General features: G+C 42.5%; 1 protein-coding gene across 1 annotated transcript in view; it reads left to right on the plus strand.

Moving 5' to 3' along the window:
- The window catches only part of LARS2 (leucyl-tRNA synthetase 2, mitochondrial), a 119,104-nt gene that overhangs the window by 17,530 nt on the left and 80,911 nt on the right, over nucleotides 1-20,663 (plus strand). Inside the window, exons 4-5 of the mRNA XM_065399470.1 lie at nucleotides 5,240-5,331; nucleotides 10,246-10,306. Coding sequence (XP_065255542.1) covers nucleotides 5,240-5,331; nucleotides 10,246-10,306 — 153 coding nt within the window. The remainder of the gene's footprint in view (nucleotides 1-5,239; nucleotides 5,332-10,245; nucleotides 10,307-20,663) is intronic.

Here is a 20,663-nt window from a genome sequence, read left to right on the forward strand (position 1 = left end):
ATTACAATAGGCCCTCAGAGTTATATTTTATATTTCTAGTTTTAGATACAAGAGTGGTACATTTATACAAATCAGATGATCACACTCAGTAGATTATAAGCTTTGTAATGATACCTTACAAGAGACCTTTTGCATGAAGCATATCCCAGTTATGTTATATTCACTTATTACCATATTTTTCTAAAACTATCCCAGTTACATTATATTGACTTATTATCATGTTTTTATAAAACCATATAGACTGCACAACGTCACACAAGTAATGTGTGTATTTCATGCATTCTTCCCTGATTTCTACCCTGTATTTCACTACTATAGAAATCATACTCAGCTGAATAGGCATCTTTCGATTGTGCTTTGTCCATGGTAACTGAGTAGACCTTAAGTATAGTATGGAGAGCTGTGTGGGGACTATTGCATTTTATCTGTAGATTCATATCCCTGAGTATGGTCAGAAGAAACAGACATATTACCATTTAGACAATTGCATTTCACAAACCTTTCAAATCCATTCTCACTATAGAGGTAAAAGAGACAGTGAACTTGAAATGATTTTCTCTAATATATTGTGTGCGCTACATTAGTCTCTATGGTAACTACATAGATACATCTATTCTGGAGTTTCACTTGTGGATATTTTTAATGTCTCTTTAAACTAAGGTTCCAGTAGGAAACCTCAAATGTAAATATTTCTTCATGCTTTAATTTTAGGATCACCTTAGATAGCTGTTAGAGCAAAATATCTTTTGTTGGTGAAATTCTTAAATTGATTTCCTAATGAATAGACATTCCAGAGGTTGATTTAAAAAAACATGTGTGAGGAGATAGCAATACTGTACCTTCTTCAGAAAAGTAAATATTAAACTCCCCCCAAAGTTGGTAGACTTAATAGGAAGACACCAAGTACAGTGATTGAATGTTTGTTATTGTAATGAGAGAGACAAGGTGAGTGAGGTAATATCTCTTATTGGACCAACTGCTGTTGGTGAAAAAGACAAGCTTTCAAACTACACAGAGTTCTTCAGTCTGAAAAAGGTAATTGGAATGTCTCAGCTAAATACGAGGCGGGGCAGATTGTTAAGCATTAGGAGTAAACGCATGTTGCAAGAGACCATTTAAGGTGCCGGGGGCAATTAGGACAAGCATAGAACAAGGAAGGGTTAGTTGGTTACAGATTGTTGTAATGAGTCATAACAACAGTATCTTTGATTCCCGGATTTTTAGAGTCTAGCTGAGTTGTGAATTTAAGTTCCTAGGCTCATCTTTTGAAGGTGTTGTGCAGATTTCCTTTGAGGATGAGGACTGATAGGTCAGATATAGAATGACTGCTTTGTGAAAAGAGTTCGCCCATGGGTAATAGCATGTTTTTGTCTTTTATCATTCTTCTGTGAGTTCATTTGAGAATGTAGTGATTGTCTAGTTTCATGCACATAGTTGTTGAGGCATTTGATGAGGCATATCACATGTTGTGATAGGCATGTATAGGACCCATGGATCTTGAAAGGTGTGTTGGGAGTGGTATTGATCATTGTAGCAGTAGAGATATATCTGGAGGTTTTGCATCTGCTGTTATTGCAAGGTCTGATGCTGCTTTGAGTTGGTCTCCTGTTGGGAGCTTACTTCTGATGATGAGCTGGCAAGGCTGAGAGTTTGTTTGAAGGCCAAAAAAGGGGGTTCGGGAAAGATTTCTTTCAGGATGTGGTCCCCATCAAGTACGGCTTGTAATTGTTCAATGATACCCCATATGGGTTCCAGTGTGGGGTGGTAGGTGAGGACTAGGTGTGTGTGGTCAGTGGTTTGGTTTTGTTTTGTTTTCTGTGTTTTAAGCGTGCTAAGTTATATATACCAGACTTTCTCCTTGGAGCATATTCTGTGGGATCTGAGTGCTGGGCTTTAGACAACAGGTTTCTTGGTGTGTCTGGGGTGGTTACTTGATCTGTGGAGGTGAGTGTGGTGATCTGTGGGTTTCTTGTATATAGTTGTATGTAGGGTTCCATTGTTGGAAGCTGATCATGCTGTCCAGGAAGTTGATGCTGGTGTGGGGGTATTCTAGAGAGAGTTTGATGGATGGGCGGTGGCTGTTGAAGTTGTAGTGGAAATATATGAGAGAGTTTAAATTGTTTGTCCAGAGGATAAAAATGTCATTGATGTATCTCAGGTATATCATTGGTTTCCTGACACATTTTTCCAGAAATTCTTCCCTTAAGGAGGTTAGCGTATTTGGGAGCCATCCTACTGCTCGTGGCTGTTCTCATGGTTTGGACAAAGTGTTTATTGTGAAATGTTAAGTTGTTATGGGTGAGGATGAAATGGATGAGTTTGGCGATGTATGGGGTGGATATCTGAGTGCTGTCCATTGTCTTGTTGATATTTGAGACAGACAGTGATGCTGTCCTGATGAGGGATGTTGGTATATTATTGTAATGGAAATGTAGGGTTATGCTGTGGCTGTTAAGCAAGATATATAAGGAGGGGGCTCCATGCTGGGCAAACTGTTTCTGGGGTCACTGGGAAAAACACATGAAAGAACAATGGCTGTGACCCCCTTTAATAGAATGTAGCATGTGCTCCCTCTTCCTGCACTGGTCAGGAACATCACCCAGCCGCTCTGGAGAGTCTAGCCAACAGAGGAGCTAAATTTTCCTAGTTCTTGCACTTGGGGATCATGAGGACTGAGGCTATGGGCTGCTCAGCTGAGCAAAGAGTGGAAGGTTCATTGTTCCCGCTCAGCTGCCCTTCCACACCCTTACAGGGCCAGATACAGATTGGCCCTTAATGTTTACAAAAATGAACCCAGAGCAGTTATTCAGAAGTGTACGGTAGGCACATTTCTAGTTGTATAGAATGATGGAGATTATAATGGTGGGTGTGGGAGAATTGTAGAATAAAAGGCTATTTCACCAAATGTAACAGCTTTTTCCATTGCAAATCCCTCAACATTTAAACAACAGTCAGGAAGAATTGATGAGAGGATGCTTATCTTAAAGTGATCCATTTAAAAAAAGAAACCCCATTAAAAATCATTTAACAGAATTTTTAGTTAAGCAAAATTTTCATTTAATTTATTTTATACTAGCCATTTTTATTTTTTGAATGGCCCCAGCATGCTTAAAGGGTTGTTGTCATGTGGTGTCAGCCCAAAACGTGTCTTGACATCAAATAGTTGTAATCTCAGGGAAGTGGAGAATGTATTTTTGTTTCTAGATATGTTTAAAAATCTGCTTGGTAACTGGAAAAGGCTACCACAAAAATACAATATCTCTTTCTTTGTTAGTGCATTGATTTTGTGTAAATCTATGCTCTGGAACTCCCTATGCTGTCTTGAGTCACAGTTAATCAACAAATATTCTTCCCAGAGCTGAGCACATTGCTTTTAATGTCATTGATGGAGCTGGTGCACCAACAGAGGAATAAAATAGAGCAATATTAGTTTTTAATCAGTGTTTAAAACACAGGATGTTGGGGAGACAATATCTTGTTAGATGCTGATGCTTATATTCTGAGGTGGTGCTGCAGGCACCATGTAAATATCTAAGGGGGGTGCTTTTTGTTTTTGTTTGTTTTGTGTTTCAAATGGGAAAGAACCACAGTTGAAGTCAGGGGATCATTTTTTGTTCACATGTTTGGTGGATTATGTCAAATTAAGAGTAAAAATAACAAAATAATAAGAAAAGGAGTGCTTGCACCTAAGAAATTAGTTCATTTTTCCAGATGGAGGTATTAGCATTTGTCTTCATATTCAACTTCCGATATTACTATTGCTTGTTTGTCTAACTGTTCCTCTTTTTTTTTTACAGAGTTCTAAAATAACACAGGGAAATTTTTACATAATGATTATTTAGGTGGGAGCTCAAATTTTATGTCTTGTAAACCTTTTAAATACTATTCTTGTATCACAGGGATCGGCAACCTTTGGCCCGCGGCCCACGAGGGTAAGCACCCTGGCAGGCCGGGCTGGTTTGTTTACCTGCCGCATTTGCAGGTTCGGCCGATCGCAGCTCCCACTGGCCGCGGTTCGCCGCTCCAGGCCGATGGGGTCTGCGGGAAGCAGCATGGTCCGAGGGATGAGCTGGCCGCTGCTTCCCGCCGCCCCCATTGGCCTGGAGCGGTGAACTGCGGCCAATCGGAGCTGCGATCGGCTGAATCTGCAGATGCAGCAGGTAAACAAATCTGGTTACTCTGGCGGGCCGCGGGCCAAAGGTTGCCGATCGCTGTTATATCACCTGCTGCTGCTAATCTTTTATTTGTAACATATTTACAAATTACTGAATTTGGTAACATATTTAAAATGGTAAGAAACTCTGTCTCTTTTACAAAGCACCTATCACTGTACCATCCAGGCACATTTAACGGCAACGTTACTGAAGTGTTAAGTTAAACCATTTTTACACTATTACCATACATTCAGGAAAAGAAAAAAGCTTTTTGAATATACTGTGCTGCTGTCTAACTAATCAATTAGTTATCAGTAGGAAAGCTATGTACAGATTGCACCACTTTAAATCAATATTTTTGTTTCTATAGTAAACTTATTTTTTTCAGTTGTCATTTAATTGTCATCTTTCTAAAATAATGTGTATAAAAGTCTTCAGCCAAAATTCCCAAGATTGTTTTCACAAAATTTACTAAAAACTTTTTAGGGTCTCTGTGTATGTTTTGTTTTGCCTCTATTATTTGGGACTATTGGAAACTCTTTTCCTTCCCCCTTTTCTCACTTAAACCAAAATAAAAAAATTGGATAAACAGGCATGCTCCAGTTTGGATCTGACCTGGAGCTATGCAACAGGTTCTCAGATATGGGAATTTGTGTCCAAACATCCTTGTTCATCTTTTCACCCTTTTCTAGCACAAAGATTTGTAATACAACAGCTTCTTCCAACTCATAATGTCAGTTGCTTTGTGTTTTGGCATAGTTAGAACATTAGACAAATTACAGAGGGTTGATATTGTCATTGTTAACCCATTATTGAAATAGTGACTGTGATGCACTATGTGAGTGATCTATAGATCAACTACTCCTACTGCATTCATGCTCCGTATGTCACCAAACTACAGCAGGCAGACATATCTCACATTTCCATTAAAGCTGAACTAGTCCCAGTGGGCACTTTTTGGAGTGACTCAAATCAGGGAAAGCAAATGCTGAAGTGTGAAATAGTTCATTATTTTGAACCCTGAAGGTGTTACTAACTCCATTCCAGAAAGTGACAAAGGATAACATTTTTCATTTTTGTTACAGGTGATAAATCCAATGGGATGGGATGCATTTGGGTTACCTGCAGAAAATGCTGCAATTGAAAATGGGCTGCACCCAGCAAACTGGACACAAAGGTATTTTTTATCTACTTAGGTACTTATCAAATTCACAGTATAAATAATGAACTGTACAGTTGGTTAAGTTTTAAAAGCTAAAGTATATCACTGTGATTTTATAAACTCAAGATGTGATCTACTCCAAATAGCAAGTTGTAGAAGACATATTAGCTGCATATTAATAATAGGGCCCTACCAAATTCACAGTCCATTTTGGTCAATTTCACAGTCATGGGATTTTAAAAATAGTAAATTTCATGATTTCACTTATTTAAATCTGAAATTTCATGGTGGTGTAATTGTAGGGGTCCTGACTCAAAAAAGGAGGTGTGTGTGTGTGTGTGTGTGTGCGTGCGCGTGCGGGGGTATTGCAAGGTTACTGTAGCGGGGATTGCAGTACTGCTACCCTTACTTCTGCGCGTCTGCCTTCGGAGCTGGGCAGCTGGAGAGCGGTGGCTGCTGGCCAGGAGCCCAGCTCTGAAGGCAGAGTCACCGCCAGCAGCAGCGAAGAAGCAAGGATGGTATGGTATGATATTGATACCCTTGCTTCTGCATTGCCGTCTACAGGGCTGAGTCCTTAGTAAGCAGCTGCCGCTCTCCAGCCACCCAGCTCTGAAGGCAGCAACGCAGGAGTAAGGGTGTCATGGTATGGTACTGCCTCCCTTACTTCTGCGCAGCTGCTCATGGGGCGCTGCCTTCATAGCTGGGTCCCTGGCCAGCAACTGCCGCTCTCCAGTCGCCTAGCTCTGAAGGCAGCATCGGCACCAGCAGCAGCATAGAAATAAGGGTGGCATGGTATGGTATTGCCACCCTTACTTCTGCAGTGCTGCTGGCAGTGGCGTTGCCTTCAAAACTGGGCACACAACCAGCAGCTGCCGCTCTCCAGCCACCAAGCCTGAAGGCAGTGTAGAAGTAAGGGTGACAAAACCACAACCCCCCTGCAACTCCCTTTTGGGTCAGGACCCCCAATTTGAGAAGCGCTGGTCTCCCCCCTGAAATCTGTATATTATAGGGTAAAAGCACACAAAAGACCAAATTTCACAGAGGGAGACCAGATTTCACAGTCAGTGACGCCTTTTTCATGGCCGTGAATTTGGTAGGGCCCTAACTATAAATGTGACATTTCCCAAACTCTGAAATCAGAGATAAGAATAAATACAAACCTGTTTATGCTGGAGAAAACTGTTAATGTAGAGTACATAACTGAGGGAGATGACTTCTCTGGCTGGATTTGCTGACATTTTCACTATTAAATTGGGGTTGGAAGATGATTGGTCCTTCGTTTGGGCCTGACCCTGGGAAGTAACAAGCACCTATATTTTCTACTAAGTTCAATGGGAGTTATGAATGTTCAGAACCTCTCAAAATTGGGCTCTCCTTCTCCTATTACTTATTGTTTGTTTGTTTTAATAATACTGAGTGGAACTTTCTCTGACTAAATAAACATTAATTTTATTGTGATGATATGTCTAAAAATCTCTTATCTGCAATTATTTTGTTTACCACCTAGAGCAGGGGTGGGCAAACTTTTTGGCCCGAGGGCCACATCTGGGTGGGGAAATTGTATGCAGGGCCATGAATGTAGGGCTGGGGCTGGAGGTTGGGGTGCGGGAGGGAGGGTGGGGTGTGGGAGGGGATGCAGTGTGCAGGAAGGGGCTCAGGGCAAGGGGGTTGGGGTGCAGGAGGAGTGCGGCAGGGGGCTCAGGGCAGGGGGTTGGGGTGCAGGAGGGGTGCGGCGTTCGGGGCGGGGCTCAGAGCAGGGGGTTGGGGTGCAGAGTGTGGGACAGGGCTCAGGGCAGGGGGTTGAGGTGCAGAAGGGGTTCAGGGTGCTGCAGGGGGCTATGGGGAGGGGGTAGGGGTGCAGGAGGGATTCGGGGTGCGGGCTCCAGCCCGGCACCGCTTACCTGGAATGGCTCTGGGGTGGCAGCAGTGTGCAGTGGGGCCAGGGCAGGCTCCCTGCCTGCCTTGGCCCTGCGCCGCTCCCGGAAGCATCCGACACCATGTCTCTGAGGCCCCTGGGGGAGAGGAGGGCAGAGCGCGGAGCGCTCTGCCCTCGCCTGCGGGTACCTCCCCCAAAGCTCCTATTGGCCACAGTTCCCCGTTCCCGGCCAATGAAAGCTGCAGGGGGAGGTGCTACAGGCGAGGGCAGCGCATGGAGCCCTCTGTCCCCGCCCCCTCCCCAGGGGCTGCAGGGACGTAGTGCCGGCCACTTCCGCGAGCAGTGCGGGGCCCACAGCAGCGTGGATGTGGCAGTCCTGCGGGCCGGATCCAAAGCCCTAATGGGCCGGATTCGACCCGTGGGCTGTAGTTTGCCCACCCCTGACCTAGAGGGTGTGGTGGACTTGGCTATGTTTTCATTTTCTACTTTGACCTATTCCCTTCTCTGAAAGCGTCCTCTGCCCGTACCTTTTCACATTCCTTGGACAGATACTGAGATTGTTTGATTCCTTACCCACTAAACTATTAGAGGAGGCAGTGAAGTCTAATTGATTTTGTTAGAAATAACTAATACTATGCATTGGTAATTTATGCTATTTGCATTATATTTATTGCTTGCATTTTCTTTCTACATTGTCTAGAGGAGAATATAGAAGAAAAAAATTACCATCTAGCAAAACACTAGGAACTGGCTTTTGTTCTTTTTACTCTCCAGAGATGGAACAAAAGAAGGCCTTATACGTAATGCATGGCAGACAGTCAATTATGTACTACATAAAGATAGTTCAGAGGAAGTTATAGACTGCTGAACTCATAGAACCATTGCACATATACTTGGCTTTACTACATCTGCCCAGTGTGTCACCTCTGGGCAAATGCATATCTATTATTACCATAGATTACTTATTGTGTTATCTCTGAGGAAGCTGGGCAGTAAATTGGTGATCACCATCTTCTTCCCACCCCCTCCACTAAACCTACTGTAGCCTGAATACAAAACAAGTCTGTCTACTGTACTTATATGGCATCCATCATGTTAGTATCTGAGTACCCGCAATCTTTAATGTACAACACCCCTGTTGAGGTAGGGAAGTTATTATTATCCCCATTTTACAGATGGGGGACTGAGGCACAAAGAGGCTAAGTAATTTGCCCAACATCACACAGGAAGTCTATGGTGAATCAGAGAATTGAACCTTCTATTTTTGTTGCCCTATTATTTTTAGATGTCCCTCTTCCCTGATTACTCAGCCTGTTTCTCTTTTCCTTTAAGAGTAAACTGCTAATGAAGCATTTTATATTTATGTAGTTGAGTCCATAAATCTCAGAAAAAAATACAGTTAAGCCTCTCATAATAACATTAATTTGCCCACACTGTGTATACTATCTGTCTATACATTTAAAATAACTGCACATATTTGCATTTATTAGTTTAATGTGAGAGCCCTAGTGTTGTTATGGAAGCCTTATATTTAGCATTTCCTCGTTTATTTCCCCTTCCCCCTTGATGTGCTAATAGTTTCTGTTGACAAAGTAGTCAATCCTGTAAATCTCTTTAATACTGAAAAATGTGTGCTATTAACTTGTTTAATATTTAAACACTCTAAGACTATTAGAACTGTTTTAAAACAAATTAACAATTCATTGTTGAAACTGCTTACAGTAATACACTGAAACTAAAACCACATTTGCATTTCCTATTGTTTTTATTTGTACTACATCATAAAACTACTAAATGTAAATAATTAAAAATGAACCTGTTAAGTTGTCTACTGTGTGTCTCTTTTCCTCTTTTAAAAAACACAACAAACTAAGGCCAGATCTACACTGGAAACTTTTGTATATAGGTCGGTTGTGGTGTAATTTTTTTAATGACATTTTTATACCAGCAAATGCCCTGGTATGGATGCAGTGGATGTCTCCCAAGTCCTAGGTATGTACCCTAGCCACTGGACCATCCTTTCTCTCTAACTAAACCGGAGTATTTCCTAACCAAAATAAAAAGTTAAACATTTCCAGAATGTTAATTCTTACCTTTAATTTCCATAGAAATGTAAACATTTATGACTATCCTATTATGTTCCACATTGTTATGCCATGTAGGAGGTGCATATTTGGGAATCCTCCATCACTTCCCTCTGCCAGGATTGGTGGAGAGCTGGTGTGCAGGCCTCCATGCATTGGGAGGAGTGTACTGACCACCATCAAAGGGAAGATATTGTGGTAATTTTCTTCAGTGAAGAGATTTGAGAGCAAATGATGCCAATATTAGTTAAATTTTTGAAGAAATTCCTTTGCAGTTTCTTGCTTGCTACTCCTAGTAAATGGGAGGAGCTGCCTGTAAATATCCACAATGCCACTGCATTATCCACCTTCAAATCTCTCCTTAAAATGTGACTGCCATGATGCCTACAAATCACTCAGCAGTGGTAAGGCAGTTGTTAAGAAGATGTCACAACACATTACACTTATCACTGTCATCTCATTGTTACCTGGTGCTGCCCTCTGTCTGTTTCTTGTATTCTCCTGATAGGTCCTGTCTTATATTTTGATTAAGAAATTTGGGGTAGGGACTATCTTATTGTAAGGTATGTGTACAGTCTGTAGCACTGTGAAGCTGGAGTCTCTAGTTCTACTGCAATACATATACAAAATAATAATGGGAAAGCATGTTCTCCAAAACTAAAAGTTGTCCTCTTCTCTTCAATTACACTCAAGGTAATGGCAAAAATCAGTGTGTAGTATAGATGGTCATTGAAGGTTGAACCAAAATGCACAGGAAGCCTTTAAAGTGGTCACATAAGAAGGATTTGCCTATTAGACAACTACTTCAGTTGGACTGCATATGTAGGATAATGATATTTAGCAGTTCTGTAGTGCCTTTGAGGGTCAAAGAGCTTTACAGGCATCTGATAAGAAATGTATTACATAATCAACAATAGTTAGGAATATTCTTTAATACTCTTAATTGTTTCATATTTTTCTTTTTTGCAGTAATATTAAACACATGAGGGAGCAGCTTGATGCACTAGGTCTGTCTTTCAGCTGGGAACGGGTAAGCTTTTTTCTCTTTAAGAGTCTGTTTTATTTATGTATGAAAATTATACAAAATGGAATCTGTTTCATTTTAGGTAAAATAGAAACTGTAATACGTAATCTGGGATGGTCACTGCTTCAAACTGTTACACAGCATAATTATACTTGAAACAAATTTGGAAAACTTAGTTGCCAAACTTTCCCCACTTTTGAGATACTCACTGACACCACTGTTTTCCACATAATGTGGGGGATGAAGGAAACACTCCTTTTCTTTTAGCATTCATCTCAGTTTTGCATTAGAATAATTTTTCCCTTTGCTTTTTTGCCTATCTACAGTAGAACTTCACAATGCCATAATTAAGGCATTGTATCAATAGTTTTTATAAGCCCAATGTTTGTGTGCCCTAAAATATTACCTGTAAGCAGAAATTTGTCATATTTGCACTCCCTCTGTTCCCCCCCGCCTCCCTTTTCTGTGGTTGTGGTTATCAGAAAGTAAACAAAAAAGTTAAACTTTTTAAAAAGAGACTGCTGTCTAAATTTTTTAAATGATGTCTTTGGTTTATAAAGTAAAGAGTGCTAAGTGAAGTCCCTACTATGATATGGCACCGTGGAAGAGAAGGATAAAATAGCTAATACCTAAATTGGTTGTAAGTCCATGTATGGTAAGAAATTGTTATAAGGGGTATGTCTACACTACAGGATTACTCCTATTTTACAGAATTCGATTTTTGGCAACAGATTGTATAAAGTCGAGTACATGTGCCCACACTAAGCACATTAATTCGGCGGTATGCGTCCATAGTACAGAGGCTAGCGTCAACTTCCGGAGTGTTGCACTGTGGGTAGCTATCCCATAGTTCCCGCAGTCTCCCCCGCCCATTGGAATTCTGGGTTGAGATCCCAATGCCTGATGGGGCAAAAAACATTGTTGCGGGTGGTTCTGGGTACATGTTGTCAGGCCCCCCTCTCCCTCCCTCCCTCCCTCCCTTCCTTCCTCCCTCCCTCCCTTCCTTCCTCCCTCCGTGAAAGCAATGGCAGACAACCATTTCACGCCTTTTTTCCTGGGTTACCTGTGCAGACGCCATACCACGGCAAGCATGGAGCCCGCTCAGCTCAATGCAGCAGTCATGAACATTGTAAACACCTCGCGCATTATCATGCAGTTTATGCTGAACCAGAACCTGCAAAACCAGGCGAGGAGGAGGCGGCGACGGCAGCGCGGTGACGAGAGTGATGAGGACATGGACACAGAATTCTCTCAAAGCGCGGGCGCCGGCGCTTTGGAGATCATGGTGTTAATGGGGCAGGTTCATGCCATGGAACGCCGATTCTGGGCCTGGGAAACAAGCACAGACTGGTGGGACCGCATAGTGTTGCAGGTCTGGGACGATTCCCAGTGGTTGCGAAACTTTCGCATGCATAAGGGCACTTTCATGGAACTTTGTGACTTGCTTTCCCCTGCCCTGAAGCGCCAGAATACCAAGATGAGAGCAGCCCTCACAGTTGAGAAGCGAGTGGCGATAGCCCTGTGGAAGCTTGCAACGCCAGACAGCTACTGGTCAGTCGGGAATCAATTTGGAGTGGGCAAATCTACTGTGGGGGCTGCTGTGATGCAAGTAGCCAAAGCAATCGCTGAGCTGCTGCTACCAAAGGTAGTGACTCTGGGAAATGTGCAGGTCATAGTAGATGGCTTTGCTGCAATGGGATTCCCTAACTGTGGTGGGGCGATAGATGGAACCCATATCCCTATCTTGGCACCGGAGCACCAGGGCAGCCAGTACATAAACTGTAAGGGGTACTTTTCAATGGTGCTGCAAGCACTGGTGGATCACAAGGGACGTTTCACCAACATCAACGTGGGCTGGCCAGGAAGGGTTCATGACGCTCTCGTCTTCAGGAACACTAATCTGTTTAAACGGCTGCAGCAAAGGATTTACTTCCCAGACCAGAAAATAACTGTTGGGGATGTTGAGATGCCTATAGTTATCCTTGGGGACCCAGCCTACCCCTTAATGCTATGGCTCACGAAGCCATACATAGGCAGCCTGGACAGTAGTCAGGAGCTGTTCAACTATAGGCTGAGCAAGTGCAGAATGTTGGCAGAATGTGCATTTGGACGTTTAAAGGGTCGCTGGCGCACTTTACTGACTCGCTCAGACCTCAGCGCAACCAATATTCCCATTGTTATTGCTGCTTGCTGTGTGGTCCATAATCTCTGTGAGAGTAAGGGGGAGATGTTTATGGCGGGGTGGGAGGTTGAGGCCAATCGCCTGGCCGCTGATTATACGCAGCCAGACACGAGGGCGATTAGAAGAGCACACCAGGAAGCGCTGCACATGAGAGAAGCTTTGAAAACCAGTTTCATGACTGGCCCGGCTACGATGTGACAGTTCTGTTTGTTTCTCCTTGATGAAAACCCGCCCCCTTGTTTGACTCATTCCCTGTAAGCCACCCACCCTCCCCCTTCGATCATAGCTTGCTTGCAAAGGAAATAAAGTCACTATCATTTAAAAACCATGTATTCTTTATTAATTGATTATAAAAATAGGGAGAGAACTGACAAGGTAGCCCGGGTGGGGTGTGGGAGGAGGGGAGGAGGGAAGGAAAAGGCCACTTCAAAACTTGTTGAATGACAGCCTTCTGTTGCTTGGGCTGTCCACTAGGGTGGAGTGGCAGGGTGCACGGAGCCTCCTCCCCCGCGTTCTTGGGCGTCTGGGTGAGAAGGCTATGGAACTTGGGGAGGCGGGAGGGCGGTTAAACAGGGGCTGCAGCGGCACTCTGTGATCCTGCTGCCGTTCCTGAAGCTCCTCCAGACGCCGGAGCATGTCCGTTTGATCCCGCAGTCGCCCCAGCGTTGCATCCTGGCTCCTCTGATCTTCCTGCCGCCATCTCTCATCTCGACTGTCCCTCCTGTCCTCACGTTCGTCCCTCCTGTCCTCACGTTCGTCCCTCCTGTCCTCACGTTCATCCCTCCTGTCCTCACGTTCATTGGCCGCTTTCCTGTACTGTGATACTGTGTCCTTCCACTCATTCAGATGAGCTCTTTCATTGCGGGTCGACTGCATGATCTCAGAGAACATTTCATCTCGCGTGTGTTTTTTTTTGCCGCCTTATCTGAAAAATTTGCAGTTGCGGGAGGGAAAAAAGGGAGAGAAGTATTTTAAAAGATACATTTTACAGAACAATGGGTATAATCTTTCACGGTGAACAACACTATTCACATTACATAGCACATGTGATTTCAGTACAAGGTCGCATTTTACATCTTAATATTGAGTGCCTGCGGCTTTGGTGTTAGAGATCGCAGACGCAGGGCCGGGCAACAGAATTCGGCTTGCATGCGGCCATGGTAAGCCATTGTCTTTTGGCTTCTGCAGCCTTCATAAAAGCAGCGCCCTCCTTTCCCATACCAAGCAAAGCCTGTTGAGTGCTGCGGTTTTCGTGTTAACGTGCAGCAGCAGAAACCAAACTAAATCCCCGCCCCCATCCAATTCTCTGGGATGATCGCTTTACCCCTTCCCCACCGCGTGGCTGGTATCAGGGAAGATCCTTGCTAGCCAAACGCGAACAGCTCAGCGCCAATGCCCCCCGCCCCCCCACCCACTTGGCTAACTGCGGGGAGGATTTCTTTTCAGCCACAGGCAAACAGCCCAGTAGGAACGCCCACCTCAGAATGTCCCCTTAATTAAATTCCCGTATTTCAACCAGGTTACCATGAACGATATCACGCTCCTGAGGATAACACAGCAAGATAAAGAACAGATGTTGCTTGAATGCCAGCAAACACCGGGACCATACGCTGCCAGGCTTTGTCATGCAATGATACCAGATTACTTGCTACTAGCATGGTGTGGTAAATTGTCCTACCATGGAGGACGGAATAAGGCTGCCCTCCCCAGAAATCTTCTGCAAAGGCTTTTGGAGTACCTCCAGGAGAGCTTCATGGAGATGTCCCTGGAGGATTTCCGCTCCATCCCCAGACACGTTAACAGACTTTTCCAGTAGCTGTACTGGCCGCAAATGCATCCCAAGTCCTCAGGGCAAATTAATCATTAAAAAACGCTTGCTTTTAAACCATGTTTTATATTTACAAAGGTACACTCACCAGAGGTCCCTTCTACGGCTTCATGGTCCGGGATACCGCCTTGAGAGGGTTGGGAGGCTATTTCAGTCAGGCTGAGAAAAAGATCCTGGCTGTTGGGGAGAATGGTGTGCTGTGTGCTCTCCGCAAGCTCGTCCTCCTCCTCCTCATCTTCCCCGTCCACAAAATCCTCAGGCATGGCTCAGAGTAACCCCTCATCGGAATCCACGGTCAGGGATGGGGTAGGGGTGGCAGCCCCCCCTAGAATTGCATGCAGTTCAGCGTAGAAGCGGCATGTCTGCGGCTCTGCCCCGGAGCGTCCGTTTGCTTCTTTGGTTTTCTGGTACGCTTGTCTGAGCTCCTTAACTTTCACGCGGCACTGTAGTGAGTCCCTATTGTGGCCTCTCTCCATCATGCCCTTGGAGATTTTTTCAAATGTTTTGGCATTTCGTCTTTTGGAACGTAGTTCTGCTAGCACAGAATCGTCTCCCCATATAGCGATCAGATCCAGTACCTCCCGTATGGTCCATGCTGGTGCTCTTTTTCGATTCTCGGACTGCATGGTTACCTGTGCTGATGAGCTCTGCATGCTGGGCAAACAGGAAATAAAATTCAAACGTTCGCGGGGCTTTTCCTGTCTACCTGGCCAGTGCATCTGAGTTCAGATCGCTGTCCAGAGCGGTCACAATGGTGCACTGTGGGATAGCTCCCGGAGACCAATACCGTCGAATTGCATCCACACTAACCCTAATTCAAACCGGCAATGTCGATTTCAGCGCTACTCCCCTCGTCGGGGAGGAGTACAGAAGTCGATTTTAAGAGCCCTTTATGTCGAAGTAAATGGCTTCGTTGTGTGGATGGGTGCAGGGTTAATTCAATTTAACGCTGCTAAATTCAACCTAAACTCGTAGTGTAGACCAGGCCAAGGACTTGTACTACATCTATCAGTAAATGTGTTAAAATTAGTCTAAATAATAAACCTAAGTGCTCTTAAAAACCTTTTCTGTTTGTTGGATAAATGGTTTTCCATTTAAATATTTTTCAAATATTGATTTATGTGGTAGTTTTGTGGTATGAAATTCCTTATAGGAATTAATGTGTTTTTAATTTTTAAAAGTATGTAAAAATATGATAGATCAGAGACGGAAAGGAAAAATTAGAAAGAAATTTTTCCTTATTAACCCTGCCTCTTCTCTCTTGTCTTAGGTGTGTGCATTGGAAATGTACACTATAGGATGTATGTATGGCCTTCCACAATATAAAAAATATATCAGTTCAGTTCACAGAGTTGTGTATGGCCCAATGCACGCTTCATAAAGTGTGCATTGAATGAGGCAGGGCTCCTGTGCATTATAAGATGTATATTTTCAGGTGTGCTTTTTTAATATGCACATATTTATCATGTGCAGGGAGTGAAGAAACAGTTCAAAAACAGTTTTTTTTAAATGCTGGATTATTCTGTTTAAGAGACTGTAAAGCACTAGCCTGTATTGTCATAGTTGTCTGTATCACCACGGGAGCGAAGGTAGGAGGAAAGCACATTGGAAGCTGAAGATCTATTTAAAACAGAAGTGCTTGAGAAGCAGCTGTTACCAAGGCTTTTAAGGTAAAGAAAATCAGACAAAAGACTGTGCAATTATGGAGATAAGAATGAAAATTTATTTATTTCTGAAGCACCGTACATTGCAGGGTTATTGCATTTACCAATAGATTGAAGTTATTCACTACCTTTGAATTCTCAGTGGTAAACTTTGATTATTACTTTAGTATGATTCTGCATAGAAAGAACAGGAGTACTTGTGGTACCTTAGAGACTAACAAATTTATTAGAGCATAAGCTTTCGTGGGCTACAACCCACTTCTTCGGATGCATATAGAGTGAAACATATATTGAGGAGATATATATACACACACATACAGAGAGCATGAACAGGTGGGAGTTGTCTTACCAACTCTGAGAGGCCAATTAAGTAAGAGAAAAAAAACTTTTGAAGTGATAATCAAGATGGCTCAGTACAGACAGTTTGATAAGAAGCAAGTGTGAAAATACTTACAAGGGGAGATAGATTCAATGTTTGTAATGGCTCAGCCATTCCCAGTCTTTATTTAATCCTGTGTTGATTGTGTCTAGTTTGCATATCAATTCCAGCTCAGCAGTCTCTCGTTGGAGTCTGTTTTTGAAGTTTTTCTGTTTTAAGATAGCCACCCGCAGGTCTGTCATAGAATGGCCAGACAGGTTAAAGTGTTCTCCCACTGGTTTTTGAGTATTATGATTCCTGATGTCAGATTTGTGTCCATTAATTCTTTTGCGTAGAGACTGTCCGGTTTGGCCAATGTACATGGCAGAGGGGCATTGCTGGCACATGATGGCATATATCACATTGGTAGATGTGCAGATGAACGAGCCCCTGATGGTATGGCTGATGTGATTAGGCCCTATGATGATGTCACTTGAATAGATATGTGGACAGAGTTGGCATCGGGCTTTGTTACAAGGATAGGTTCCTGGGTCAGTGTTTTTGTTCAGTGATGTGTGGTTGCTGGTGAGTATTTGCTTTAGGTTGGGGGGTTGTCTGTAAGCGAGGACAGGTCTGTCTCCCAAGATCTTTGAGAGTAAAGGATCATCTTTCAGGATAGGTTGTAGATCTCTGATGGTGCGCTGGAGAGGTTTTAGTTGGGGGCTGAAGGTGACAGCTAGTGGTGTTCTGTTATTTTCTTTGTTGGCCCTGTCTTGTAGGAGGTGACTTCTGGGTACTCGTCTGGCTCTGTCAATGATGACATCTTCATCATCTGGACCCATGGAAAAGAAGCCCTTGAGGAATTCCACCATGATTTCAATAATTTCCATCCCACCATCAACCTCAGCCTAGATCAATCCACACAAGCGGTCCATTTCCTGGACACTACTGTGCTAATAAGCGATGGTCACATAAATACCACCCTATACCAGAAACCTACTGACCGCTACACTTACCTACATGCCTCTAGCTTCCATCCAGGACACACCACACGATCCATTGTCTACAGCCAAGCTCTAAGATATAACCGCATTTGCTCCAATCCCTCAGATAGAGACAAGCACCTACAAGATCTCTATCAAGCATTCTTAAAACTACAATACCCACCTGCTGAAGTGAAAAAACAGATTGACAGAGCCAGACGAGTACCCAGAAGTCACCTCCTACAAGACAGGGCCAACAAAGAAAATAACAGAACACCACTAGCTGTCACCTTCAGCCCCCAACTAAAACCTCTCCAGCGCATCATCAGAGATCTACAACCTATCCTGAAAGATGATCCTTTACTCTCACAGATCTTGGGAGACAGACCTGTCCTCGCTTACAGACAACCCCCCAACCTAAAGCAAATACCAGCAACCACACATCACTGAACAAAAACACTGACCCAGGAACCTATCCTTGTAACAAAGCCCGATGCCAACTCTGTCCACATATCTATTCAAGTGACATCATCATAGGGCCTAATCACATCAGCCATACCATCAGGGGCTCGTTCACCTGCACATCTACCAATGTGATATATGCCATCATGTGCCAGCAATGCCCCTCTGCCATGTACATTGGCCAAACTGGACAGTCTCTAAGCAAAAGAATTAATGGACACAAATCTGACATCAGGAATCATAATACTCAAAAACCAGTGGGAGAACACTTTAACCTGTCTGGCCATTCTATGACAGACCTGCGGGTGGCTATCTTAAAACAGAAAAACTTCAAAAACAGACTCCAACGAGAGACTGCTGAGCTGGAATTGATATGCAAACTAGACACAATCAACACAGGATTAAATAAAGACTGGGAATGGCTGAGCCATTACAAACATTGAATCTATCTCCCCTTGTAAGTATTTTCACACTTGCTTCTTATCAAACTGTCTGTACTGAGCCATCTTGATTATCACTTCAAAAGTTTTTTTTCTCTTACTTAATTGGCCCCTCAGAGTTGGTAAGACAACTCCCACCTGTTCATGCTCTCTGTATGTGTGTGTATATATATCTCCTCAATATATGTTTCACTCTATATGCATCCAAAGAAGTGGGTTGTAGCCCACGAAAGCTTATGCTCTAATAAATTTGTTAGTCTCTAAGGTGCCACAAGTACTCCTGTTCTTTTTGCGGATACAGACTAACACGGCTGCTACTCTGAAATCTGCATAGAAAGGCAGAGATGTTAATCTTTTTATGGCAGGACTATAGCTCGGAAAAGAGAAAGGATTTGTTTTCAGTATAAGACCTGCCCTCTATTTTCGTTAGCCTTAGAGGTAAGGATGCTTAGTTATATGGATAAAGTCTCAGAATCGTGCCACCACATGTGGCAATGAGATCATTGTTGCTGTTTTAGTGAGATTACAGTTCCCCCGCATAGCCAAGAAGTTGCTTTGGGAAGAACAGGCGAAGAGAGGAAAGTTCACCCAACACATGGTTCACATCTAAATGTTTCCATGTATTTGTAAGCTTTTTGATGTCCGAGAGAGATTTTCTATACATGTAATGAGGAAACTTTTCAAATCATTAAACCTTTGTGTGTTTACTGTAGTGTATCCTAAAGAGTTAAGTATACTATTGCAGATAGTCTTTCAGGAGAGGTAAGAAAGTTCATCTATTATTTAGATCTTTTACATAACTTTAAGACATTGGCTAATAGATAAAACTGGCTATTTCTGGGATGTTGGATACTGAAATGGGAAGGGTGTATTGCTGTTGTGAGATAGGGTTGTCAGACTGAGTAAAGTGAGTCCCATCGAATTTTCCTGTTGTGGCCAGTTTGTGAGCTTTGCCCTCACCTTCCTAGGACAGCTTATTTAAATATATGCCCCCTTGTTAATTGCTGATGCTTCTGAAGTCTCTAAATATTTGTGGCAGGGTCTGTGACACTTGCATAGAGTCTATTTTAACCCTTGCATTGATGGGGTGATTTAAAATGTTTTAGGGACATTTTAGTTTATTGGTTTTTATGGAACATTTTCTGAAACAGGCTAAAAAGAATTGTTTGAAATTCAGGGAGAAGTAGTTACATAGAAGAAAGCAAGCTGGTGAGTTCAGTATTTTGTTTTACTTAATTTCAGATGGCTGGTCCTTTTCAAATATTTAACTAGGATGTTAATGGCCTGAACAGCTGCTTAGAAATGAAGATACATACTTATTTAATGGAAAAATCAGCTGACATTGCCAGAGACTCATCTCCTGAAAATGATGGGGAAAGAGTCTTTATCATGGGTTGATCAAGCTACCCATGGCTCTTTGACAAAACAGGAGTTTTCATTTTTTAGTAGAAATTTATTGATTTTGCTTAAATATGTACCTATTTAATTTCAGTGGAGCATGACACATAACAAATACACACTAGAAGAGCATGGTAAAAAAGTTAATAAAAATGGAATTTTAATACTTAATATGCACGGCTGTGCTTAAGAAGCTGACTAAATATAAAATTATCTTTGGCTTTGCTGCAAACTCCTGTCCAAGACTAGTGGAACCCAGATGTGGTTTTATTACTGAACTGAGCTATGAAGTAGATAAGGGGATTTCCTATTGTGACTAGCTGCCTGAGGTCAGGCTCTTGTATCCTTGTTTTTATTAGTTTCTGTCACAACCTGAAAGATACCTTTTGATGTTTTGGTTTGCATGTTGTAGTCAGCAAAATTGCACAGATAGAATACAGAAGGATCTCATCGCAAGCATTATAACATTATCAAAATTTAGCAACATTATTTCAGAGAGCCAGTAACTCAGATCTCTTAGTATATTACCTGTATTTTAAACAAAATAATTAATGGAATTAGTGAAATACTAGTAATGGTCTAAATTTTTCAAAAGTTTCTAGTGCTTTTTAAATGCCTCAATTATTAGATGTCCAATTTGAGACACTTAGAGCCCTGATTTTCAGAGATGTTGAGCACCTGCCCTCTGAAAATCAAGCTCCTTTAAGATGTTGCAAGCAGGGCACCAAAATCACTAGACATTTTGGAAATATAGGTCATTATATAAAGTTGATGGTACTTTAAAGCTCAAAATTTTAGAAGATATTTGGATATTAGAATTTTAGATCTAGAGTGCCTAAAATGCATTTTTAGAATACAAAATATCCTTTTCATAATAAGTCTGGTGAACCTGTGTTCTTCATTCAAGCGTTGCTCTAATGAATTTAATGGATATGAAACAATAGTTGTTAGTTGCATTGTCATAGGTAGGGACCTACCAAATTCAGGAAATTTTGGTCAATTTCATGGCCAGGGTTTTTTTAAATTAGTCAATTTCATTATTTTCAGA

Source organism: Emys orbicularis, chromosome 2 (genome assembly GCF_028017835.1).
Source record: "Emys orbicularis isolate rEmyOrb1 chromosome 2, rEmyOrb1.hap1, whole genome shotgun sequence".
Lineage (NCBI taxonomy): Eukaryota > Metazoa > Chordata > Testudines > Emydidae > Emys > Emys orbicularis.